The sequence below is a fragment of the Lepeophtheirus salmonis genome, chromosome 6 (assembly GCF_016086655.4).
Source record: "Lepeophtheirus salmonis chromosome 6, UVic_Lsal_1.4, whole genome shotgun sequence".
In the NCBI taxonomy this organism is placed as follows: Eukaryota; Metazoa; Arthropoda; class Copepoda; order Siphonostomatoida; family Caligidae; genus Lepeophtheirus; species Lepeophtheirus salmonis.
In genome coordinates, this window is record NC_052136.2 from 16,795,412 (window position 1) to 16,821,607 (window position 26,196).

At 33.4% G+C, this 26,196-nt stretch overlaps 6 protein-coding genes across 15 annotated transcripts in view; 3 read left to right on the forward strand and 3 right to left on the reverse strand.

Annotated features, from left to right (window-relative positions):
- Positions 1–670: 670 nt before the first annotated feature.
- Positions 671–2,204, forward strand: Hs6st (heparan sulfate 6-O-sulfotransferase). The gene is made up of 2 exons (XM_040715182.2): positions 671–1,452; positions 1,522–2,204. The coding sequence occupies exons 1-2, from the start codon at positions 857–859 to the stop codon at positions 2,129–2,131; spliced, it is 1,206 nt and encodes a 401-aa protein (XP_040571116.1). The 5' UTR covers positions 671–856; the 3' UTR covers positions 2,132–2,204.
- On the reverse strand, positions 2,181–8,097 carry LOC121120333 (NACHT and WD repeat domain-containing protein 2). Its single transcript, XM_040715181.2, has 3 exons — positions 7,829–8,097; positions 3,567–7,475; positions 2,181–3,133 (listed from the first exon to the last, which is right to left on the reverse strand). The coding sequence occupies exons 1-3, from the start codon at positions 8,018–8,020 to the stop codon at positions 2,312–2,314; spliced, it is 4,923 nt and encodes a 1,640-aa protein (XP_040571115.2). The 5' UTR covers positions 8,021–8,097; the 3' UTR covers positions 2,181–2,311.
- A 3,334-nt stretch (positions 8,098–11,431) lies between these two features.
- On the forward strand, positions 11,432–16,536 carry LOC121120337 (anoctamin-1). 2 transcript variants are annotated; one of them, XM_040715189.2, is made up of 7 exons: positions 11,432–12,713; positions 12,873–13,453; positions 13,517–14,359; positions 14,481–14,686; positions 14,748–15,285; positions 16,010–16,093; positions 16,259–16,536. In XM_040715189.2, the coding sequence occupies exons 1-6, from the start codon at positions 12,160–12,162 to the stop codon at positions 16,039–16,041; spliced, it is 2,754 nt and encodes a 917-aa protein (XP_040571123.1). In that variant the 5' UTR covers positions 11,432–12,159; the 3' UTR covers positions 16,042–16,093; positions 16,259–16,536. The 2 variants fall into 2 exon arrangements, with proteins under 2 accessions (XP_040571123.1, XP_040571122.1); XM_040715188.2 differs by lacking the exons at positions 16,010–16,093; positions 16,259–16,536 and having other exon boundaries at positions 14,748–15,672.
- Positions 16,530–18,945, reverse strand: LOC121120342 (rab-like protein 2A). The gene is made up of 4 exons (XM_040715193.2): positions 18,695–18,945; positions 17,679–17,980; positions 17,523–17,620; positions 16,530–17,468 (listed from the first exon to the last, which is right to left on the reverse strand). Exons 1-4 carry the CDS (start codon positions 18,916–18,918, stop codon positions 17,376–17,378), a joined length of 717 nt encoding a protein of 238 aa, XP_040571127.1. The 5' UTR covers positions 18,919–18,945; the 3' UTR covers positions 16,530–17,375.
- A 6-nt stretch (positions 18,946–18,951) lies between these two features.
- On the reverse strand, positions 18,952–21,482 carry LOC121120340 (septin-2). The gene is made up of 5 exons (XM_040715191.2): positions 20,797–21,482; positions 20,412–20,705; positions 19,729–20,355; positions 19,485–19,652; positions 18,952–19,423 (listed from the first exon to the last, which is right to left on the reverse strand). Exons 1-5 carry the CDS (start codon positions 20,812–20,814, stop codon positions 19,238–19,240), a joined length of 1,293 nt encoding a protein of 430 aa, XP_040571125.1. The 5' UTR covers positions 20,815–21,482; the 3' UTR covers positions 18,952–19,237.
- A 145-nt stretch (positions 21,483–21,627) lies between these two features.
- Positions 21,628–26,196, forward strand: part of rg (A kinase anchor protein rugose) — a 54,248-nt gene continuing 49,679 nt past the window's right edge. For all 9 annotated transcript variants that reach the window (XR_011780503.1, XR_011780502.1, XM_071889020.1 and 6 more), the window contains exons 1-8: positions 21,628–22,128; positions 23,513–24,063; positions 24,128–24,374; positions 24,431–24,577; positions 24,651–24,988; positions 25,057–25,493; positions 25,574–25,907; positions 25,971–26,161. Coding sequence is in view for 7 of the 9 variants with exons in the window: in XM_071889020.1 (XP_071745121.1) it covers positions 22,030–22,128; positions 23,513–24,063; positions 24,128–24,374; positions 24,431–24,577; positions 24,651–24,988; positions 25,057–25,493; positions 25,574–25,907; positions 25,971–26,161 (2,344 nt within the window). In the remaining 2 variants the exon portion in view is untranslated. The remainder of the gene's footprint in view (positions 22,129–23,512; positions 24,064–24,127; positions 24,375–24,430; positions 24,578–24,650; positions 24,989–25,056; positions 25,494–25,573; positions 25,908–25,970; positions 26,162–26,196) is intronic.

Sequence of the window (26,196 nt, forward strand, 5' to 3'; positions counted from 1 at the left end):
ATTGTAAAAAATAGAAAACACAGTAATTCATGATGAAATAATGGATTTTCTAAGCTTCATTATGTAAAGTAAACATTAGAATGAGTCGTTACCTCTCAATTACGACAATTTGGCACTCACCCCAGGTACATATATGATATTTAGGGGATCGATCAATAAAACAATATATATATATATAATTAAACTAATGGATCAATTCTCTACATACGATGGCTTTCCATTAAGTATACTTCCAAGATCATAAAATAGAGGGCTAAACACCTTCAGGTTCGACGTCAAACACAACAGTATATCAAATAATAAATAATAATATATGATAAGTAATAACTAGCCCCCCTGCATTATTGGGTGGTTAATCTGAGAATTGAATGCAAAGATGAGATCACAAGATGTAAATAGTAATTTAATTTCATGCAAAAGATATAAGTACATGATAGAATGCGAGTTCATGACTGAGAATTAAGGATGGAGAAAGGAGATGAAGATGATGTCAGTTTGGAATGGGTGCTGAATGCTGATAATGGAAAAGACAAAGAGCTTGTGGAGCAGAGGGGAGAGAAGGAGCTCTTAGTTCTCACAAGTCTCAGTGTTATTATTTAGCTTTGAGAGCGTGTATGTATGTTCGTAGCTAGTTATTGTAAATTAAAATTAATTCGTAGATGTCGCTACCTCAGTCTGTATTTTTATTTATTCCTCATATATTTTTTGTTGATTAGTTGAAATGCCAATGGTTATATGTAGTTAACTTATTTTAATTTAGTATTTACTACTCACTGCTGGATTAATTAATGATTAAGAGATTTATATTATTATATCAATGACTTTTGGATAGTGATAGAAGAATGAGCAATGGAAAATGAATGTGGAGGAAGAGTCATCCGAAATGCTTTTATCGGAGGGATTATTGAAGAGAGGAAGATCGCGATGGTTGAATAAACGATATGTGTTTTTTGTCATTTTATGCACATGTCTTTTGGGAATTTTATGGCTCTCATCTTCAGGGAATGAGTCCTCCTCCTCTCCATTCACTCCCCATCTCAATATCCTCCCAACCCCTCCCAATGTCATAGACTTTGAATCTACTCAACGGGACAATTTTATCTTCCATTTCAATGGAAGTGATGTCATGATTTTTCTACATATTCAAAAGACAGGAGGAACCACTTTTGGGAAACATCTTGTTCAGGACATTAATTTAGAGTCCCCGTGCTCATGCTTTAAAAATAATTATAGCTCCAGAAAAAGGCCTAAAAAGAGAAGGAAGAAAAAGTTAAAATGCAATTGCTTTAGACCAGGGGGATCCAACAAAACTTGGCTTTTTAGTAGATATTCTACAGGATGGAAATGCGGACTCCATGCAGACTGGACTGAGCTTACTGCATGTGTAGATCCCTATTTAAGCAAAACGGAAGGGCCCGGAACGAGGCGTTATTTCTACATTACTTTTTTAAGGTGATAATTACATATAAATGAATATTATTTAAATTGCCTTTCATCATTTAAAAAAAAAATCAATTTCAGAGAGCCTGTGAGTCGTTACCTCTCAGAGTTTCGACATGTACAACGTGGAGCCACTTGGAAAGATTCTAAACATACTTGCAACGGACGCCGAGCAACATCTATTGAAATACCTCCTTGCTACAAACCACCCGAGGAAAACTGGGAAGATGTTTCTTTAAGGGATTTCATGGATTGTTCTAGTAATTTGGCAGTGAATCGTATGACTAGGATGCTTGCAGATCTCACTCTAGTCAATTGTTATGATAAGTTATCCATGTCTTTCAGAGAAAGAGACACCATACTGTTTGAAAGTGCTAAGCGTAATCTAGAGATTATGACCTTCTTTGGCCTCACTGAAGAGCAAATTGCTTCTCAATATTTATTCCAAAAAATATTCAATCTTAATTTCAAGGTCAATTTTACTCAGTATCAAAGGGTTCAGGGAGATAGTACTTTGGAAGAGCTGAGTCCAGAGGTTTTATCGAGAATAGAACAACTGAATCATTTAGATATTAAACTCTATGCTTATGCTAAAGAACTTATGATGAAAAGATATCGAGCTTTTAAAAAACAGAACGAAGAGGATAACTACTCCGAGTCCGATAAAGACCCTGAAGATGGGGATTACTAAGCAGGAATTACTTAACGCATATATAGTTATATATATATATCTATAAATATACTTCTAATTTTTTATTAATTAACTATGAGTGTGCCTCAATGAATTAGTTATTTCAATTTGACTATTTATAAAAATAACATATTATCAATTACCGCAAATATCATGCAATTTATTCATTATTTGCTGTTTCTAATGTGGAAGTTGATTTTTAATCCTTCCATTTCTAGAAGGCAAAGCCTTTAAATACTCTTTTATGTGTGTTTTAAGGGGATCAGCAATTGTTAGAACGGTTAGATTCCCATCTACCATTCCCAAAACTACGCTATTTCCATCATTAGTACTCTCCAGGGAACTCAAATCAGAAGGTACTCTATAATTTGCGATCATGACTCCATCGGAGACACGAAAAACACGAAGGGTCTTTCGTCCACTGTGATAATATAACACATACTCATTTGTTTCGTTAAACTTACAAATGACGTTAAATATCCCTTCAGCTATTTTTGGAATAAGAGTTTTAATCACGTTTCCATGGCGGATATCCAGCATGTCAAGTCCTCCTCTAGATGGAGCATACAGTCCATACTTTCCATCCTTGCTAACCTGGCCTCCCCATTGTGGAATTGACCTCATAAATTTTTTGTTCTTTACATCCATGATGTTACCTTTATCCAGATCAATAAGAGCCACTTGGCCTCCTTTATCTGGAATGGACACAATACTTGTGACTTCCTTGAAATTGGGATATTTTACGAGGATTTTGTGGAGAAATTCTCCGGCATCTGCATGGTAAATAAAGAGGGTATCCTTTAATTTGTCATAGCCATAAGCAACGAAATTCTGAGAATCTGAAGTTAAAATGACACTTTTGAATTGCTTGTACGGAAATTCAAATTTAAATAAGGTATCTCCTTCGGGAAACTTTCGAGAAACACAGAGTGCCTTGTATTCTCCAACTGTACCAGTTTTGGAAACAATAAAACATTTTTTTTCATCAGCATAGAACATAACCTACAAATAGATTTAATTACATAATTGGATTGAAGGATAATAGTTAAGTGACAAACATAAGTGTATTACATCAATGTCAGTAGAAGAAAAATGATTATCTAATGATTGTTCAACACACTTTGTAGAACCCATATTGATAAACGTGGATGATACATATTTATTCAATTAGTTAACGGAGAATGACAAATTGTAGTGAGGTATATGAATACCGCTCTATTCCTCAACTTTTCTATCAAAGTCATCTCATTTACAAGAGTAACAAAGTTTTTTTTTTTTAATGTAATTGGATTAGATGTACCTATACCAGTTTATATAACGAGTAGTCGTTAAAGAAATTGCTCAGGTTTTGATGTAATTTACTTTAAAAAATGAGCAATTTCAAAGGAGGAATATTGAATCCCTAATTTAAAAAATTATAAGAGCACAATATTACCTGCAATATATTTTTTTGTTCCTCTTTAAAAATCACGGATTCCTCCAAAACATTCCAATAAATGACAAAACCAGACTCTGCTGACACTATGTAATTTCCATCGAAGGAAACTAGTGCATGTGTCACAATAGCTCCTAATGCAGAGTCTGCAAGTTTACTCTTTAATTTCCCTGTAAGTATATCCCAAATTCCAATACAATTACGTGTTACGACAATAGCTATGCCGGCCATGGTGCTTAAGCTTACTGAATCAATTTGAAGCTCATGACGATCTATGTGATGAACCTGCTCAAATATGTAATTCATATTCCATACTTTCACAGTTCTATCTATGGATGAAGTGATAACACAATTCCATGCTCCAACTGTTAGTTGCTGGATATCTATGATTCGTGCAAAATGAGCATCAAGGCACTTGACTAATTTTGCATCCTTGACTGTCCAAATATAAAGCTCTTTTCTTATACCCGTTATAGCATAGGTATGATTGGATGATAGGACACATGAACTGGATTTGTTCATTTTTGTTGATATATTTCGAACTCCAGAGGGTAGAAATAAGGTCGAAGACTCATTCGAAAATCTCATCCAAATTTGAAATCCAGTCATAAATGTTCCAATCACAATCCTCTCGTCTTGTGACAACTCTATTTGAAGTAAAGGATACTTATTCTTTGAAAAAGATTTTTCTTTAATCCATTTATCGTTTTTGTTTATATAACCTGAAACATCGAACGAGCCATTTGAGCAGTCGCAGACCCAACAACGTGATTGGTCTTTGTTAATTGCAATTCCATTTGAAAACTGAAGAACCTTGCTTCCTTTTCCATTCTTATAAGTTTCTAATGACATTGAAGGGTCGTTCATTTCCCCAGACCAATAAAATATTGAAAATTCTTCATTTGAAATCATTGACATCTTGAGTATTGGCGCATCAATTACAACTTTTTTATTACAAATTTCTTTTCCTGTTAGATCAAAAGTCACATAGGTATACTGTCCATAAATGATGAGATTTGTATCTAGTAAACAGAGTCCCTGTACTGTCTCAGTATTTCCCAGAGGATTATCAATTATTATAAATTCCGAAATAAGAGTGTTAAGCAAGATTGTTTGATTATTGTTGGTATAAGCGGATACATATCTATTATCAGGACTTATTTCCAATTCCATCATAAGACCTTCAACTCCAGGGTGAACTTGTCTTGCCAAGTCACTCGTAGATACGTCCCACGTTATAAACTTATTCGAAACACTTACAATATAGCGTGAGTCCGATGTAAGCTTAAAGCTAAAAATGGCAAACTGATGGCCCTCTAACGAATATTTGAGAGGTCCTCCTGGAGTATGCATGCAATGGTATGTAGGAACCAAAGCATTTTGTATCAGTCCTTGTTCATCACATTGGCGTAAAAGACTAGCAATATTTCTGTTATTTTCCACCTCACTGAGTAAGCGACCTACGAGTTGAGGGGCTAACATATCTGGATATTGTCCCAAAATAGCTCCACCAAGTCTTAATGAGTCAGCGACCAACATGATTTCTCTTTTTACATCCTTATCCTCAACGAATGAACAAGCATCTTCAAAATCACTGAGTACAGCTTGAAGTGGACAAGTTGACATCTTAGCATATAACCATTGATAATTGAATAAAACATTTGAATATAAATCTTCAAATTGCTTAGCTCGTATGAGATGATAGGGTAATTCTCCAAATTTTCTCAAATTATACCTAGAAATTTTACCATCTTTTGTATAAAAAACAAGTGGCATGGCTGGAACTTGTCGATCCGCTTCAGAATCCTTGGATTTTAAGCCAAAGCGATGTTTTTGAATTTCTGTAAACTTGAATGGCTTGGGAGTGCCACCACCCCATTTTCCAAGGAAGAAATCGGACATCATAGAATGAAAGTAAAGAGTATCTTCCTCTGTTTTAAAATAGCGGTCCCTTGCTGCATCACAAAATTGTCTATGGTACCAATTAATTACACTCACTCCATCTGCTTCTGAGTCAGATAAATATCCGGGTAAATCACTTCTGACTCTGGTCCACAAAAGTGGAGGGATTCTTCTTACAGGGGGTAAATGGTACTGGTAAATATCATCAAGTACTTTATCATCCAAGGATATGAGATCCTCAACCTCTGTTTCAGACACACCAGATTTAGCTGCAGTTACATATGCTAAAGCATGTGATACTAAGAGCCAACCATGCTTTGTTTCAACCTTTTCAAAGAGTAAGAAAATGGAATCCATAACACTATGAGCCAAATAAGTATCCGTTGGCTTAGAATAACTCTTCCAACGACAAATTTCAGCAAATACAAGTTTACAGAATATAGGTAAGGAGCACCGTGCTACAGCATTTGCAACAACTCTCCATTGATAGTTGTTTAAATCTCTTCCAGCTGTTTTCATCCATAATTTTATAACTTTCCATGCCAATTCCTCTCCTAGTGAAGTAACTTCCAAGAAATTTTGCGGTTCATCAATCATTTTAGTTAATAATTCATAGTCTTGGCAGAGCGCTGGATTGTTATCCTCTTTAGTACATGAAACAATTATTTTACAATGGGGTGGTAATTTGGTTGGTAACCAGGACATTTTATTGCCATCTTGTGATCCTACCAGTTGATCAACAGAATCAAGACAAATTAACAAGGGCTGATTGGCTGTTGCTTGATTCAACAGTTCCTTCATATGTGCTGTCAGTGGAACCAGGTCATCTGGGATCATTTCAAAGGGTAGCATGAATGTGTAGGAAAGTTGCTGGCAAGTTGAAGTTAATAAAGGGGCTAAGGAGCTAGAATCTGGCGTTGTTCCTAAATATCTAACAATTAATAAGGGTTTTGCAGGCTGGAGCCATTCTTGTACACTTTTGCAGGCTGCCATGGAGAGCATGGCTGTTTTTCCTGATCCCCCAGCACCGTAAAGTACAAACGGCTTTGTGGATTTTCCTGTTATATATTCTCTCAATTGTTCTAATTCCTGAGTTCTTCCATAGAAAACCTTAACAGAGTTATTACATGCATGTAAGTGTTGCAGGATCTCTGTCACTATTTTTCCTTGAGCGGAAGTATCTTCTTTCCTCATGGCTCGATTAACTAGTTTGAGCACATTCTTATAAAAATGATTGATGAAATCATTGAGATATTCCTCATGCGTTTCCGGGGCCAATCCCTCCCTTCCTATCCATTCTACGTTATATCTTTTGTATATACCATTGTTATCTTTCATTTTCTTTGGTAAGAGCTCGTCCCTATAGTGAGCCAAGAGTTTGATGGCCTCTTGATCCACTTTACGATCCTGAATGTCGATAAAGGCTGATGCTCTCTTGATATTTTGAAGATTGATATTGTTTATTATTCGAGTATAAATGATGACATGATCCTTCACATTGAGGACACTCAAGCATCCATTGATGACCTCTCTTTCCGTGACAGCCATATGATAATTGTGCATTTCCTCGTGATTCATCTTACCATTCACATAGAGAGTATGAGAGGCTTTTCGAAGCATAAGTTGCATTTTGGGTAATGTTCCCCACCAAATACCCGCATCCCTTGCTTGTAATTTAGGGACCCTTTTGTTCAAGAAATGAATCAAATGCGTATCAATAGGTTGAAGAATTGAAATTGGAGGAACTGCATTGTAGTCTGTTCGATACCATTTATCGAGAAGACTAACGTCATTTCCCATGGTGACAAGAACTTCTCTCAATTGCGCTAATTCGCTGGAAACAATGGTCGTGGGAATAGGACGATATCCATACTTTTGCGCACCAAAGTAAATAAAATTGGGGCCCATGGAGAGTCGTTGACAATTACAGAGCTCTGTCATACAAAGATCTGTAGTCATGTGTTCGTTTGTCATTTCATCTCTTACACCCCATCTCATGTCTACTACCTAAAATATATACATTTAACAATTTAGAAAGTTGTCGAAAATTGCCATCCCTTTTTTAAAGTAATAAATCTACATAAGTTTAAATCTACAGTAGTCAGTTATAGGATTGGAGTTCCTTTTCTTCCTTAAAATATTGTAAATGCCAATTTATACTAAATGTGTCAGTGTAAATGTGTTTGTTTATACATATCACCCTCATGTCTCATCTTTGATTGAATTTCCGTTCATTTATTCCCCTAACAAAATTTGAATAAATAGTACGGTTGTAGTCTAAAGGTCAACAAATCTTTTATTTTACCACTCACAACTATTGACTACAAAATGTATTAAAGTAACAATTGAAGACTTATAACCTGGAATTCAAGACCGTGTTTCTCCCGACAATATTCTTTGATTTTTGGATAAACATACTCCATAAGCGTATTCCTCTCCATTAACATGTCCGTAAAAGTAGAAGATGTGAATATTCGAACAATTTTTGAACTAACAGGGGGTAGATCAACTAGGCTTCCTGCAAAAATACGATCCACTGTTTTTTCATCCATGATGATAATTATATAATGTCCTCCACCAAAAGTGTTTTTGATAGTTTATGGTGAGTGTCATTTATAAAAATGATACTATTGATTAAACAATACATACGTCACAATTACGTTTGACATTACTTAGAACTTGGTATCGGATAGAAACTTAAATCCTTTATTAGAATGTACTTATATTAATTAGTTAAATATAGTATTTATGAGGTGTGGTCATAACGTAAAAATAAGAAAAGCGTTGGATATCGGACCCTATGGAAATACATTTTTCCTCATCAGAAATAATATGTATACAATTATTAATAAATATGGGTTATAAAATACATCAATAAGGGTGTCAAAATTGTCAAAATCCTCAAGAACATAAATTTAAAAAAATGTATATATGAAAACCTGCAATATATCAGTCTTCCTATTAATATTAATTATTCCTTTTTTAAAAATTCAAACCATAGAGGAAAAATATACAGAGGCGACAAGTCGGAAAATATCTTAAAATAAATAAGAAGTAGATCAGCCGTTGATTCTTATACAATTTAATATTTAGATTAATATGTATTTCTATTAATCTTGGATAATTTATAATATTAAATGTAATACAAAAAAATTTTTTTGGTTAAACATTTAATCAATTTCATTAACGCAACCTGTTATGTTGAAAACCCTCATTTTTTTATGACAAATTCCTCATATGATCTTTGCCAATTATAAAAGAGTAATAGTTAGTCGTTGTTGTAGTTTTATATCACCATCAATTTGTATTTTATTTAATTTTTCCATTTTGGAGTATCATATTAAATCCCCAAAAATTGTTTTTGTGGCGATAATTTTGTACTCTCTTCACGTTCACAGCTCAAAATCAAAGTAGATATTTGTTAAAAGGTTTTCTAAAGTAAATCGTCAAAAAATAATTGAACTAATTATGTAAACTGATGAATTTGCTATTCAAAAATAAAGTGTCAACTTCAGATCGGGTTTGTACAAGATTATATAGTATGTTTCATTCAAATAATATTAAATATTATATCCTCCATTGAACTTCGAATAATACTATAATTAATTCATAATGATGATAAAGTATTATATGTTAGTTGCTGAACAGTAAGGGATTAAAAACTTCATAGGCAATGTATCTATTACTCATATCCTCAAATCATAAGTTTAGAAGGATCAAAGTAATATTATTTTGAGTAATTACATTTAATTGAGCCAGGAGTTTGTAAAGCTTTATGTTTACGCACGGATTTGATATTAGAATAAGTTTTATTCCAATAATATGAAATATTCACCCATTAATGTTGCATATATAAATGTAATTAATTTATTGGGATAAATCAGATTCTTATATTTGGTGCCGAAATAGAACCAACTGGAAACATCAGGGCGACAGTATCAATTACAATATCACCTTTTATGTACTTAACAGGATCAAAATAATGTAACTGGGTACATATAATTCCCATGAAGTAATAATTATCACTGATGAGTTAGCCGGGAGTCAGGAAAGTCACATGTATTTACTTACAGAGTCGGTTTGTAACACAGAAAATATGTATATTTACCTATGATTTGAAGTTGCAAATTTTAAAACAGCTGCAGATTGGGAGCTGGGCTCTCTAAGTATCATAAATCCAACCTCAAGAATCTATTTAAATCTGACCCTAGAAATTAAATTATCAGATCCTAAAATAATAAATCAACATAATTTTTTTTTATTAAAACTACACACATCTAAGAATCAATCATTCTTAATAGTTCTTGATTTATAGTTTGTAATAATATTTTGTGATATTGGTTCTGAATCCAGACATTAGAATTATGCCACTCCAAATCTATTTGACTAATTGTGCAAGTACTATCGGCTATACTGACCTTATGAATGAATCATATTTTTATTGAATGATCAATCAAAGAATAATATTTCATATTAATTAATTATTAAATGAAACATACTACATAATGATCTTGTGCAAACACGAACTGAAAATAATACTTTATTTTTGAAGGACAAATTTAACTGTTTAATTAATTAATTTAATAATTTATTAAAAATTGACATTAAAAAACCCTTTAACATAAATCGACTTTGATTTAGAGGTGTATACTGAGATATGTAAATGCCATTCAGCGTAGTTTTTCTTTCTTTCAATTATATGAACAAGGCCGAAGTATGACACGTCATCTAGCGGTATAATTTTTTTTATTAGCTTGCTCGCACCCCATTGAAAATACCGGCCTCTTCTCTTTGGTGGGAAATTCAAAAAAGGAAAAATCAATGAATAAAATATTTTATTATTGGAAATATTTGTTGGGAAATATCTTATTAGTAATAAGTTATTAGTTATACTTATTTACCAACAACAATTTTAGGGGGTGAGCTGGCCGTGCTACATTAATCACTCTTTTTAAGACATATCAGCCTACGACAGTAGTAAAAAAAATCACAGAGTGACGTCATATGAAAGCGACATTTTGCAAAAAATTGTTGAAATGCTGCACAATTGTATCACCTCAGCCTAACTGTCCCGTTTCGCTACTTGGTTTGAATGGGGGTTACCACATCTATCGAGATTTTGTAAATATACGTGTGTAAGTTTGGAACGGACCAATACAACATGAATTTTTAAGGATTTTCTATATTATAATCTTTGTACATATGACACGTCGTTATCTGTTTTGTAATACGCAACCTCTCCCCAAAAAAGAAACAGGAAAAAGCCCGAATGGATTTGGTAGTTAGCCAAATAAGTCAATCATACCACTTCTATTTAAATCTTATATACTCGCAGACTATCACTGTCATATTATACCTTCACCATTTTTAAAATAAATTTCATATTATTAAAATCTACATAGTATTTTATTCAATACTGTATTATAATATTACTTAGTAATATCTGATTAAAAGAGTATTTATATTAGGATATATTATTTCTATGAACAAATAAGCAAAATTTCTTCATAGAAATAACAAAATGACCAATAATATATATGTATTATACAAACGACGAGGGATGAACAAGAAATTGTATTCCTGTTCTTTTGGAAACAGAGCATAATGTATAGAATATTTATTACTTATTACTTGGTGTATTTATAAAAAAATAATAGATTATGAAATAGCCATGACGTATTAAGGGAGTAGAGGGAATCGACAGCTGACATAAATTTACGTAGGGTATTTTGCGTTTGCGAGATAACGCCTTGATGAGTAACTAAAATGGTTCCAAAAAAATTTTTTTGTTGCATTTTCTTTCCTCAAAACAGAGTTCATTTTAAATCACAAAACCTCCTTATTTTGATATGAAGAATTGTTGAGATTTAAAGATTATAATATGAAAAGTCCTCAAAATATATAGCCTATTGGTCCGTTCCAAACTTACACACGTTTATTTACAAACTCTCGATAGATGTGGTAACCCACCTTAATAATGAAACAGATCGCAACCAAGGTTAGTAGAAATAAATAAATCATAATATAATGTATTTACTATTTATTTTAACCTTCATCTTAACGTATTTTTTATTAAGTAAATAAACAAATTTAATTAGATTGGTTTAATAGTACGAATATGGATCTACATTTAATTTCAATCAAATAATGACTGAACGATACGTAATTATACCTGCGTAAAATAAAATCATTTGGGAGCGTTAGAGAAAGTTTCATACAATGAAATTGATATTATCAATATCCTTCAAATAATATATATATGGAAATGTGAACTCTTGTGCCTATCAGTTTAAATCCTTATGTATAACTACGCTATGTCATAAAATAAGGAAGTGATTAGGTAATCAAGAGAATTTGAGTAGATAAATATTGTGTGACTCGGGAAATATGCAGTCAATGACTAATGCTGCATAATGATAGTGAAATCTGCAATCAAATCAGATATTCATATTCTATTGATTTTCTATTTCTAATGAAAAGTGAGTAGTGACTACAAAGATTTCATTTTGAAAAGAAAAGCAAGACTAAGTACAGAACTGTCTCTGCGAGAGGGGAGTAGCAGAATTGGCAAAAAGCGTGTGCTACATTTACATTGTAGTAGGCAACAGCTAGGACAGCTGATTGACGTTCGGTTTTGGGTGTTGATTAGTGAAGGGCTCATATATAAATATATGTTGTGTTCAGTATTTCGATGGGAGAGGAAGTGCTTATGATCAATGAGGAGGGTTCTTCAATCCGCTCAGAGTTTACTGATTTAAATCAAATTCAAAATGAAAATGATAGTGATACACCAAGAGCCGATGATCTTGCATTGGATACAATGGAATGTGCAGACTTTGAAGGAATGCGGATCGATTTCATCCTCGTTTGGAATGAGAGTGGGAATGCTAAAATTGCTAGTGCAGAGCGTCGAAGAGTCTTTGAGTCTAACCTTCAAAAAGAAGGACTTGTATTAGAGCACTTGCCTCGAGAGCCAAGTGGCCTTCATTTCATCAAAATTCATGCTCCCGATACTGTTTTGAAGCGCTATGCTGAAATACTCAAGCTTAGACTTCCTATGAAAAAATTTGATCACATTACCGAAATAAAAATGGACTCATTTCGTGTTCCAATATTTACTGATGTGGTTGAAGGCGTTCAAACAACGTTGGATCAATTTTTGCAGTCCTTTCGAGTCGACCAAAAGTTGTTCAAGTCAAAAGCCAATGAACTCACAGCTACATTCTCTAGGGACAAGGAATACCTGTAATTCATTCTTTTTACTATTAGTAACTTATTTAATTGAATGGAACTTTTTTGATATTTGATATTTTTTAAATTAGATATTAACTATTATTTCATTTATTAATATTATTATATTGTATCATATCATTAAGTATAAGAGTTATACATTATTTATTCCAGATTCGATACAGACGATCCGGATTTCTTTGCTCCTTATATGCGATCACGTATCGTAGAATTTATACTAAAAAGGAAACGAATCTCCGATGATATTTATGATGAATTTGCTTTTGGTATCGACCGTTGTTTATCTGATGGAACCTACACGGCATCTTATCCACTTCACGATGGGGGCCTTAAAAAATTTTCCACAGGCACAAGAAAATTACTCTATGAGGAATGGGCCTCATTTTCTAAAATATTAAAGTATCAACCTATCGATGCAGTTAGAGATTACTATGGTGTTAAGATTGCAATTTATTTCGCATGGCTCGGGTTCTATACGAACTTACTCATTCCTCCAGCAATATTTGGTTTTATTGTATTCATATATGGTGTTTTATCTTTATCATATGATATTCCAAGTCAATCCTTATGCAGAGAGTTACCTGAGACACGTAACCAAACGCTGTATATGTGCCCTGCCTGTGATGTATTCTGTGATTATTGGGATCTACGGGAAAGTTGCCTTCATTCCAAAATCATGTACTTATTTGACAATGAAATGACTATTGTTTTCGCTATTTTTATGTCATTTTGGGGTAAGTTAGAGTGATCAAATGTTAATTTAGTTGCAAAACTTTTATGTTTACTCTTTATTGAAGCCGCTCTTTTTTTGGAGTTTTGGCGACGATACTCAGAGGAAATTACTCATCGTTGGAATGTTCGGGGATATGATCCTGAAGAAGAACATCCACGGCCTAAATATTTAGCTCAACTGAAGGACGTCAAAGAAAGAACTATTAACTTTGTAACTCAAACAACAGAACCTAGACTACCATTTTGGAAAAGGAAATTTCCCGGATTACTGTTGTCTGTTTCGACAGTGATTTTTATGATATGTTTAGGCTTTGTTGCTGTCGTGGGTGTTATTTTGTATAGAATGTCAATGGTTGTTGCACTTAGTTTGGTAAATGAAGAGACAATTAAGAGCCATGCTAGTCTGTTCATATCCTCTACGGGCGCATCCATCAATCTGGTTTGTATTCTTATCTTTAACCAGGTTTATGGATACGTCGCTATACAGCTTACAGAGTTAGAACTTCATCGAACTCAAACACAGTTTGATGATTCTTTGAGTTTGAAAATCTATTTGCTTCAATTTGTTAATTACTACGCTTCTATTTTTTACATTGCCTTTTTCAAAGGCCGATTTGTTGGATACCCCGGGAATTACATTCGTATCTTTGGGCATCGTCAAGAGGAATGCTCTCCGGGTGGTTGCTATATGGAGGTCTGCCTTCAAATGGCTATTATTTTCGTTGGGAAACAGTTTTTACTCTCGGTAGTTGAGTACCAATTGCCAAGGATTTGGAAAATCTTAAATACTCTAACAGTCATGGCTGGTATAAATAAGGAGGAAAAATGTGTTTATCCTCAATGGATTCAAGATTATAAATTGGTTGAATATGGCAATCAAGGTTTATTTTATGAGTACTTGGAAATGGGTGAGTCATTCTAATAAGTCAATATTTTTTCATTTTCTCCTCGTCGTTTTGTGCATTCAATTATATATCATACTGCATACATAATATACTCAATCTACATACTAACTTCATCTCCTTGCAGTGATTCAATATGGTTTCATCACAATCTTTGTGACTGCTTTTCCCTTGGCTCCACTTTTTGCACTCTTAAATAACTTATTCGAACTTCGTCTTGACGCCAAAAAACTGTTAGTACATCATCGACGCCCAGTTGCACAACGAGTTAAGGATATTGGAGTGTGGTTAAACATTCTGGATAGTGTTGGTCGAATAGCAGTTTTGACTAATGTGAGTCTCTCATTTTTTCTTCATTGAAAATCAGACTTTTATGTTATGTATTCTCATTTAGGGGTTAATTATTGCATTCACTTCTGATTTCGTTCCACGAATGCTTTACAAGTTACGATATAGTGAAGACCAAACATTGAAAGGTTATCTCAATTTTACTCTATCAAAATTCAATCCCAACGATTTTAGTACGACATCAATGCCTCAAACATCCTTAACACCTGAGTATTGTTTCTACCATGGCTACCGCTATCCCCCTGGGCACGAGAAGGAATATGAAGTAACTCAAGTATTTTGGCACGTCATGGCTGCCCGACTCTGTACCGTGGTAGTATACCAAAATTTCGTCAATATGTCCGTTATGGCTATCCGTTGGATCATTCCTAACTTCAACACAGGACTTAAGGAGAAGATTAGGAGGGAAGCGTATCTCACAAATGAAATAATCATACGAACAGAATTACTCAAAGCCAAGGGGGAACTCGATGCGAATACATTGGAGGAAGAAATACATGTGGTTGAAGCGCAAAATTCAGAGATAAGATCCAATAAACGTTGTCAAAAGTCATCTGATTCCAGACCAGATTTAAATATTATAGGTAGAGCGGAAACTGGCGATATCACTGATGGACAAATTATTGTATAAATCCGAATAAATTCAGTCCTTCATGTACACAATATACAATCCTTATATAGAAATTCCCTCAAAATCTTTAAATTCAAATGAAAGAACAAAACAAAAAATATAATTCCCTTGTTACTCAACCGAAGATTCATCTCAACACACGTTAGACTACTATTGCTCATGATATATAATATATATTTCAATTAAATCATAATACTTTTATTTATTTATTTACAAAATCAAATACGTTATTGATTTATCTATAACCTTTTAAATATTGTGCCCCAGCTTATTTGCTTCTCCAATGTTTGTTCATATAAAAAAAATTGTTCCCTTTGATAAATACAAGTTAAATTGCTAATGTGTTTGACTTATGCTGCATTCATTTCTGAGCATGCCATTGCTAAATGTACTGAAATTATTCGATTTGTATATTGCATTAACTTATCACTTTGTATGTAGTCTTCGTTGTGATCACTAATAATACTTTCCTTGAGATCAATAGTGTAAACCTCCCCTTATAGATCGCATAACGGATTTCTAATTTTACTTACTACTTATGAGTGTTTTTGTTTTGTACATTTTAATCTAGAAAGTAGCTAACCAACTAGACATTTTGGTGGAATTGTTTTGTAAGAGTTTAACGCTTTTCTGTTTGAGTTGATAAAAAAACTAATCTTGTATTTACCTTTTTGCAGCCAATGGCCATTCAACCACACCTAAAGTATGAATCAATCCCACGGAATAGTGTTTCTTTGATCACATTTCAAAAATAGTCTGAGGTGAGCCTTTAGAGCTGTATTTGTAAATCGTTAGATTAGACTAATGATTTATTCAGGAAACAACGTAAATTATGACGTCTTTACACTATAATTTGATGTTTGTTTTTTTAAATTATAATAAATTTTGTGGGCAGCATTTTTTTACCTGTCTTTATTCCCTTTCAGATGTTGATTCTGATACGGAGATGGATTCAAAGTATCTAGCTCATCAAAGAACAAGTATATTCTTTCAGTAATAGTCATTTTAGGTTGGTTAAATTTTGTTAGACTTTATTATTTAACTACGCAATTTATGAAAATGTACATTACTACGGATAAACCTAGGTAATGTATAAAAGTTTTCCCTATCGTTAATTAGTGCAAAGTCGTGGAATATCATGATTCATGCCTTAATTGATCATCAATTTTAGAATAGAAATAAATTTGTGAACTATAATAATTAATGATGTTGTTTTATTCTTTTCAATTGGATTCTTATAAGTTATATATTTTTTTAAATCACATGTTCAATTAAAAAAGCGTTTAGTTAATTATTATCAATATTTTCTTTGATGCTACTTCATAAGGATTTGGGTGTCAGTCTTGGAGTCAGAACAGAAATCTCATTTGATAGGGATTATTTAGAGATGGGTTGAGGTAGATAATAAACATTACAATTTTAGCTAAAAAAATCTTCAGTTTGTTCTTAATAGTGTATCAAACTATTCAAGGAAGATAATTTTCTTTCATAAGAGACATATCCCCCTGTTATTTATATAATATCTGTCTAGGCATCTCATGGACCAGACTTGTTTATATTATATTTATTTTTCATCAAAGGCCCGGCCACCTCATATAATGATTAGTTGTGATATTGTGTGTTGATATCATTTTTATATTAGATATCTGATAAATCAGATATCAGATACATTTATTGGTCTTTTTGCAGATTAATATGATAATATGTCCATTGTTTTTATCTATAATTTACTTTTTTGAATAAATAAAGTCTTGTGTAAATTCCTGGTTCGTGAGAAAATGAATTGATTTTTTCGTTTTTTTTTGTTTTTTTGCAAGGTAAAAAAACTCAATGGTACTTGTCTATATTTACATCCTTGCGAATAAGTGTTTTACAGAGAAGGATAAATTCCTATTCGCAAAATATCACAAGACAATGGTGAGAGAAAAATAAATAATTGTATGTGAATTGCACACTATCATTGAAAGGATATTATTCAATATAGGATAAAAAGTGACCGACATAATATTATATTCCTATATATATGAGTTACTCAAAATTTCTTTACATTCGATCTAATTCTTCAAGGATTTGATCTTCCATATCAATTGGATTTTTCTTATATTCTATAGCCTTGTGAACAGCATCTGTAAAAAGCTGGAGGAAAAAATATATACATATTAATATGCATATTAAATGTCACCGATCTACCTTTACAACATTGGTTCCATCAGAAGCTGATACGTAGTATAAAGGAATATCATTCCTGGTCGCGAAAGTAAATGATTTTTTCGTAATCTCCATATTTTCTGCAAAATAATTACATTGATGTAATTAAATAAATAATTATCTGTTACACAAAATTACCATCGATTTTATTCACAGCACATAGACATGGAATGTATGGCCTGTATTTCCGTAGTTCAGAATACCACTTTGTTAGACTTTTGTAAGTACTTTTTCGTGTAGAGTCAAATACTAAAATACAGGCATGTGCCTGATGGTAATAAGATCGGTGCATGGATTGAAATCTCTCCTGACCCGCAGTGTCCCAAAAATCTGTTAATACTTCCTCATTTTCAACATTAAGTCGATGTCGAAACAATGACAGTGCATAAGTGGATAGTTGTTGTGGTTTGTAGCCATTTACTAGATAACGCTCCACAAGTCTAAGAAATAAATAATATCAAAACGTTCATAGTACGTTTTCTATTGAATTATATATGATTAATTAAATCGTTTTTGTTGTCAAAGGCACATATTTAGATTTTTGACAAACGTACGTACTTTTAAAACAATAATTATTATTTATTATAGCAATTATGCTAAGAGAATCTAATTTCAACTCGATTGTTCTACCTATACATATACAGAGTTTTTATGTAAAATTACTTATTTCGTCTTACTCATGGGTCAGGAACTCATGGCTCGCGAGCCAGATGTTGCTCTTTTGATGACTGCATCTGGCTCGCAGACAAATCTTTAATAAAATAATGATAACGTTAAACATTATTATTGCAACCCTGCTGACCGCTGTTATCTTCAGTGTGGCACAACACTATCAAGGGCGTCCGCAGGAGTAGGCTGTAGCCCCCTCCCCCAAATAATATAATTTTTGGTTTTTATTAAGTTATTTGGCAGAAAGAAAAGAAACTCATCAGAAAATAGGTCATTAGGGCAAATTATGTAGCAGAGCAAAAAATTTAATTTTTTGAAATTTTTTAGAACAGTTTCAAAAAAATCCCCCCCACCCCACAAAAAACAACATCCTAAAATGAACACATTAACTTGCATTTATTGTACTCCTCTTACGGAATTACATGTTAAAATATGTGGTCTTTATGGCTCCAGAACCCTGGTCTAACTGAATCAATTTATCTTACTTGGATTTCCCAACCGCACTATCACCTAAACAAATAACTTTGACAGCCAATTCTCCCTTTACAGTTGCCTCGTCATAGTCCAATTCAATCTTTTCCCCTTCTGCATCCGTCATTTTTGGCAAAACGATAATTATTGATATTAATTTAAAACAGCGTTCACTGTACAGGTATGAAAATGATCCTGTACATATGCGACAACGGCTTTCTTTCAACACCTTGCGCATGAATGAATCGAAATAATACAGATAACTCAGTGATTATAAATATAATATTTGTATTCAAACCATAGCAAACGAGATATACAGATACATTTTGTATTAGGCTTGTAATTACTTAAACAAAGGTTTCATAAATTTGATAAATGAATTCCAAGAATCGCGACGAGAAATGGAGGCTGCATTAATATGAGTATAATTATATACACTGACACAAAATAAATTAATAAAAAAAAAAAAAACATAAATGCGATTGCTTATAAAATAATTTAAAAAAATATAGTTTTCAAATTCAAAGCAAGTTTTAAGTACTGCTGCAAACCACATATTATTTCTTTTTACCAATTTTACCAAGGGTTAAAGTGTGATGACCAGAGTTCATCTTTTCAGCTTCAAATTGCGCTTTTCGGCGATGAAAGTCCGTTATTTCATCTTCCAAGTCTCGTCTTTGCTCTTCTACTTTTCTCTTCTCATCAGCAACACTTATTTTCATTCCTTCATATTTGATATGGAGCTAAAAAGATTTACAAAAGTGAATAAATGATAAAGAAGTTATATTAAGAATGATCTCTTACCTCTTTTTCGGCCTCTTTTAGTTCTCCTTCCTTTTCTTTGACGCGCAGTACGAACTTTTGACGCATTTCTTCCTCTTTTACTTGGAGATTATTTTTGTGGTTCTCCAAACGAGCATTATATTGTTCTGTAAAGCTAGAACCATCTCCATTGGAATCTGAAAATCCCATCTAAATTTTGAATGGAAAAGAAAAAGCAGATCAGTATCAATCAACAAGCTTTGAATTAATTAACAATATTTCCTACTTGTTGAAGTCTGTCTTTACGATAAATTTCATAGAGTTTACTATGGGTCGTATCTCTTAGATCCTCCATATTGGTTCTAATGAGCATTTCTTTTAATTTAACAAAATCACAATGATTTTTATTTTCTACTTGAACGACACCCCAAGGATATTGTCGAGCACGAACATTTTCATTGCCCACTTTAACAAAGTCCGTGGATCCAACAACGGCAAACGGCACATTCTCATTCATTTCCTTATTTACCTCACTATCCTCATCGTTATTGACAGGGAATTTGTAGATTTGAACACCATTGTTTTCGAGCTCTGAGATGATTTTAAGTTTAAACTTAGAGAGCTCTGCTTTATTAATAGTATCTGCTTTAGCAATAATGGGAATGATATTGACTTTGGAGTCTAATTTCTTCATACAAACGAGATCAATGGACTTGAGACCGTGCCCATTGGGCGTGATGAAATAAAGACAAACATGGATTCGAGTATCGTGATAATCTCTCATATTCCGCTTGATCTTGAGTTCTTCTTGAAGGTAGGACTCAAATTGGGCATCAATGTACTCGACAATGGTTTTAAAGCTGTCTTCTTTGTTGATTTGATCTCCATAGCCCTCCGTGTCACAAAGCGTTAACTGTAATATATTAAATATCAATTAAAAATCGCGAATGAATCCATTTTCTTTTGTACCTTGAGTTTCACGTTTTTTTCCTCTAAATAATAAGTGTTGGACCTGAGTTTGACGGAAGGAACTCGATGAGTGGAGGGTCCCGCCTTAAAAGATGTATTGAACAAAGAGTCCATCAGAGTCGATTTCCCTAATCCCGTCTCTCCAATGCACAAAATATTAAATGTGAATCCAGCATTGACGTTTTGATGGACCAGTTGGTATGGGAGAGAGTCGAAGCCCACATGTCCTGAGAGGGGACAGGTGCGAACGCCATTTCCAACACTCACTTTCGTTCCAGATTGACTTGAAGGGGCCTGCAAGTGAATGAGGGGAATGAGAGGAAATAGATTAATTCATCATTCAGTTGAGGATCTGAATAACGAGAAATCATGGAACAACTCCTACCGCTTTTCCAACCGCCATCGCCTAACTCCTTCGCACACCTTGACAAGAGTAAATCAAATAGTAATACTGACTATCAAATTTAAGAATTCACAAAAAGAAGAAGGAGAATAGAAATACGTAGAAAAGAGTGAATTTAGCTGAAGCTGAGCTGAGAGGAGACGATATCTATTGAGTATAGACGAAGGAATAGAAAAAAAGAGGAGCCGGCCTCAGATCTGATACAATTACAATTCTATATGTAATATTATTAATTAATTCAATACAATATTTTATAAAGGAGTGCGAAACTCTTTTTCCGTTCACTAATTTTTGGATAAATGATATTAATACATATTGTAGCCTCTCAATGTCTTCCCTAATACCATTAATCATTATTTATATTAACCCTCTGGAAGATATATTTGTAGTAGTAATGGAATAGATAAACATCATATTATATAATCATAATGTAGATATCATTTATGTATCATTGATATAATGTTTGTGAACTAATGTGGCGACTCCTATTTGCCATTTTATTAATTATTATCCTTTCATCTTATACTACTTCGAGTCCCTCAATAAAGTATTTTATAATTAACAACACTCATTTATCCCCAATCAAAAGATTTATTCCAAATAAAATACATTAAATTAGTATACATATTTATAGAAACTCCTCTTTCTATTCTAACGAGTAACAGTGTGTTTCCCCTCATCATCTGCTGGAAAAGAGAAATAAACAGGGCAAGTAGTTGAAAAGAAAAACAGAAAGAGAGGAAGGAGAAAATGACCGAATGATGGAATTTCATTCAATATTGTCTTTATAATATAAAAAATAGGAGGGCCTTTGAGTGTCATGATGATAAGATGATGTTAGATGTAGCTGCTGCTGATGATGATAAAAAGAAATAGAAGAGCTGAGTGGAGTGGAGTGTAATACTGCTGAAGAGGGAAAGAGAGAGTGCGAGGAAAAGAGAGAGATACACACACACTTAGACACATAGCTGGAGGGATAGAGAGAAGAGAGAAAGAGGATTCATTCCATAATATTAAATATCGCTGCCAGAGAGTAGAGAACCCTCATAGATACATACATAGACAGAGAGAGAGAGGGAGAGAGATAGAGTTACAAATGAAAAGAAATAGAAAGATAAATTAAATCAAAAAAAAAAAAAGAAGAAAAAAAGGGACTTGGAAGCCGCAGCTATTCTTGTAGTATTATGTGTGGATGGATTTAAAGGGATCCCTAAGATGGAGTCGGAGTCTTATAGCGCCTTCGCCCTCCTCAAGGATCGCGTCATTGACGGATCTGCTTCGAACAAGGAAGTGGTTAATTCTGTTTTAAATCTTGTAAGTCCCTTTTGCAAAAGGAGTCGCACATCCATGAGCGTAGTCCCAAAGGAGAAGGATCTTTTCCCCAAATCTTGTACAATTCCTCCTCCTTCTGGATCCATGACCAACAAAAGGTGCTCAATTGGTGAAGCAAAGCGCCGCCCATCTGTACGAAAAAGCCATCACTCTCTGTTCCAGGCCCGGTTATTCGAGTTTGGTCATTGACAGATACTAGTCCATAGGACTTGAATCTCTTTGGTTCACACAGTTCCTCCAAAGCCTCGAAATAATCGTATTCCTTTGATGACTTCTTGCTCTTTAATTTGTTCCACGTTGTTATTATCTGATAAGACATGACATGACATCCGTCGCATTCTAAATGCTTTCCTAGAAAACTCGACTCTCTTTCTTCCTGAAATAGGAAATACTTCTTATTATCATTTATATATTCACTTGAAATCATTTCATTCTTGATTCAAACGCTACGTCTTCTATTTGCTCAATATGACTGGACAACTTAACTTGTCATTTATTAACTCTTAAATGTTTTTTCTTGCTTGAAAATAATTTCATCTTGTCAAAAACATATCATCGAAGTAATATATACATATAAATATTTTTTGATTTCTTTCCTTCTAATTACTAATTAATCATCTTCTACTTAGCGTTTTTGTTCATGTAACATCATACTAATATCTACTCGCACTTACCGACAGGGTTATTGCAGATGTAAAATGCAGTTTGACACATTTTCGTTGAATATCAAATAAAAAGGCATTTATTGGAATGTTGCATTTTTCTAACATAAAACATTTAAGGGTACATAAATAAGTTATAAATATGACTTTTATAGATGTTTCAAATTGCATTTATTTATAAATACATTAAGACAGATTGTGAAGATTTTTATACCATCCTTGGAGGATGATAATCCCATCATTTCATTTATGCCGATGGTTTCTTGATACACATATGTATATTCAAACAAACTAGATTATGCATAAAAATATGAGTGGCTCAACTTACCTCAGTAGCCTCAAAAGGTTTAATCCGTAATACTTTTTCACACTGTGCTCTTTTGATCAGTAAACTGGGACATAGTATTGCAAATAAGGCTGAAAATTTTAACCACTTCATCTTTCGTAGAAATGTTTTAAATGAAGACTTCTCCTCATTCAACGGCACACTGTTTTAATTATTACATCAAACCCATTTGGTCGAATGCTTCAGTGAATATATATATATATATATATTTATTTAAATTATAGAAGTAGATCCTCTTAGTAATTCATTTAAAGATAGCGGAATGAATTAATTTATTGGATTATGATAAAAATAATTATTATAATATACAGAATCACAAACAACTAATTTCTAATGCAAATATCTTTACTTTTCCTAGTTGGTTGGTGGAGAATTTGACCTTGAACAAAATTTTGTCATTGCTGATCCAGACCATATTAGTCATATGATGGATTTGTTGGATCATTCTGACCCTTCACAACAAGCAGAAATTTCATCCGTGTTTACAGCTATTCTTCGTAAGTCTGTTCGTAATTTACAAGCATGCACAGAAGCAAAGCTCATGGAATACCTTCTCAAACGTTTGCCGAAAGCTCCACCAGTTGTGACCGATCTTTTAGTTGATTTAATGGGGATTTTAGCATCCTATTCAATAACAGTAAAAGAGCTTAAACTTCTTTTTGCTGCTATGAAGTCGGATAAAGGGAAATGGCCCAGACATTCCAAGAAATTATTAAATGTTTTAAAACAAATGCCGAATCGAACTGGACCCGATGTCTTTTTTAGCTTTCCTGGAGTGAAAGGTTCAGCTATCATCCTTCCTCCTTTATCTCGATGGCCTTATGAAAATGGGTTTACTTTTACAACTTGGTTCCGATTAGACCCTTTGAATGCTGTGAATATTGAGAGAGAGAAACCTTATTTATACTGGTTCGTATTTGATAATTATCATAAAAATATGGTTCTCATTTGTACCTATTCCTTTTAATTATAGCTTTAAAACAGCCAAAGGGGTCGGATACTCTGCACATTTTGTGGGTAATTGTCTTGTTCTTACTTCCATGAAAGTAAAAGGAAAAGGCTACCAACACTGTGTCAAATATGAATTTCAACCCAGGAAATGGTATATGATTGCCATTGTGTACATTTATTATCGATGGACCAAGTCAGAAATTAAATGTTTTGTGAATGGGCAGCTAGCTTCATCCACTGAGATGGCATGGTTTGTCTCAACGAATGAGGTAGACTTTTATGCAACACTCAATCTTTACCCCTCACTCATTTTTTATTTTTTAAGCCTTTTGATAAGTGTTATATTGGTGCTACACCAGATGTAGATGAGCAGCGAGTATTCCGTGGTCAAATGTCAGCAATCTATCTTTTCGACAATGCACTCAGTCCTCAACAAGTTTGTGCCATGCATAGATTGGGCCCTGGATATAAAGTAATAACATTTTTTTAAGTGAATGCATATCTTCTATACTTAAGATATATTCCTTTTACTTTCTATGTCAAAGAATCAATTTCGATTTGAAACAGAAGGAGGTCAATTGAGTGAAATCCACAAAAAAGTCCTTTATGATGGACGACTTTCAAATGCAATAGTTTTCCTATACAATCCTGTATCAACAGATAGTCAACTCATTCTTCAGTGTGCTCCAAAAGGCTCTGGAGGGTACTTTGTTCATTCTCCACACGCATTAATGATGAAGGATGTAAAAGCAGTTGTTACGCACTCCGTTCACACTACTCTAAATTCAATAGGTGGAATTCAAGTATTATTTCCACTATTTGCTCAGTTAGATTTACCCTCCGAGGAGTCTGCCATAACAGGAACATCTGATCAAACCCTTTGGTAAGTTTGATGCTTTCTCTGAACTCTCAGTCATCTCTAATCATATATTCATTTCTTCTTAAATATAGTTCAAAATTAATGAGTTTTATTTGTGAATTGGTTGAGAGCTCACCTAGTATTCAACAACAAGTTATCTCGGGGAGAGGATTTTTAGTTATATCGCATCTCTTGAATCGATCTTCTAGAGAGCATCTGACAGTTGAATTATTATTGACATTTTTAAAGCTCACAAAATATTTAGTTACTTGTCAATCCAATAATTCTGATTCATTACTTAAACAACTCTTGGATCATTGTTTGTTCAATCCTACCCTTTGGATCCACACTCCAGCGCTTGTTCAAACAAAACTTTATTCCTATTTAGCAACAGATTTCCTATCAGATACACAAATTTATAGCAACGTACGAAGGGTATCCACTGTTCTTCAAACAATGCATACTCTGAAGTACTACTATTGGGTGGTCGATCCATCGGAACAAACTGGAATTACACCAAAGGGCCTTGGTAAATTCATTTATAGTTGTTTTTTATGCTTTGTTTATTCATTAACTAAACGATAGATTAATTATATTCTTTTTTCGCAGATGGTCCCCGTCCGAATAAAAATGAAATTATGACAATTCGCTCGTACATGCTTTTGTTTGTAAAACAATTGATATTGATTGGGAATGGAGTTAAAGAAGATGAGCTTCAATCTATTCTCAATTATTTAACCACTGTTCATGAAGATGATAACTTGCATGATGTACTCCAAATGCTAATGTCTCTCATGTGCGACCATCCATCGAGCTTAATACCCGCCTTCGATCTAAAAGGAGGAGTCAAGACAGTTTTTAAAATGCTGTCCTCCAACTCACAGTTGATTCGACTTCAAGCTTTAAAACTACTAGGATTCTTCCTCTCTCGTTCAACTCATAAGTAAGTCGTTTATCCATTTACATGTCATATTTAGCGATATTTATTGGTATTTATTTACCTTAGGAGAAAATATGATGTTATGAATCCTAATAATTTGTACACTCTACTCATCGAAAAATTACTTTTGAAAGAAGAAACACTGTCTATAGCTACTTATAATGTTTTGTATGAAATATTGACGGAAAATGTAAGTCAACCTGTTCTTTACCAAAAACATCCTGAGCCAGAAAATCATTTTAGACTAGAGAACCCAAGTAAGTCGTATTATCATTTGAGTTATGTATATATA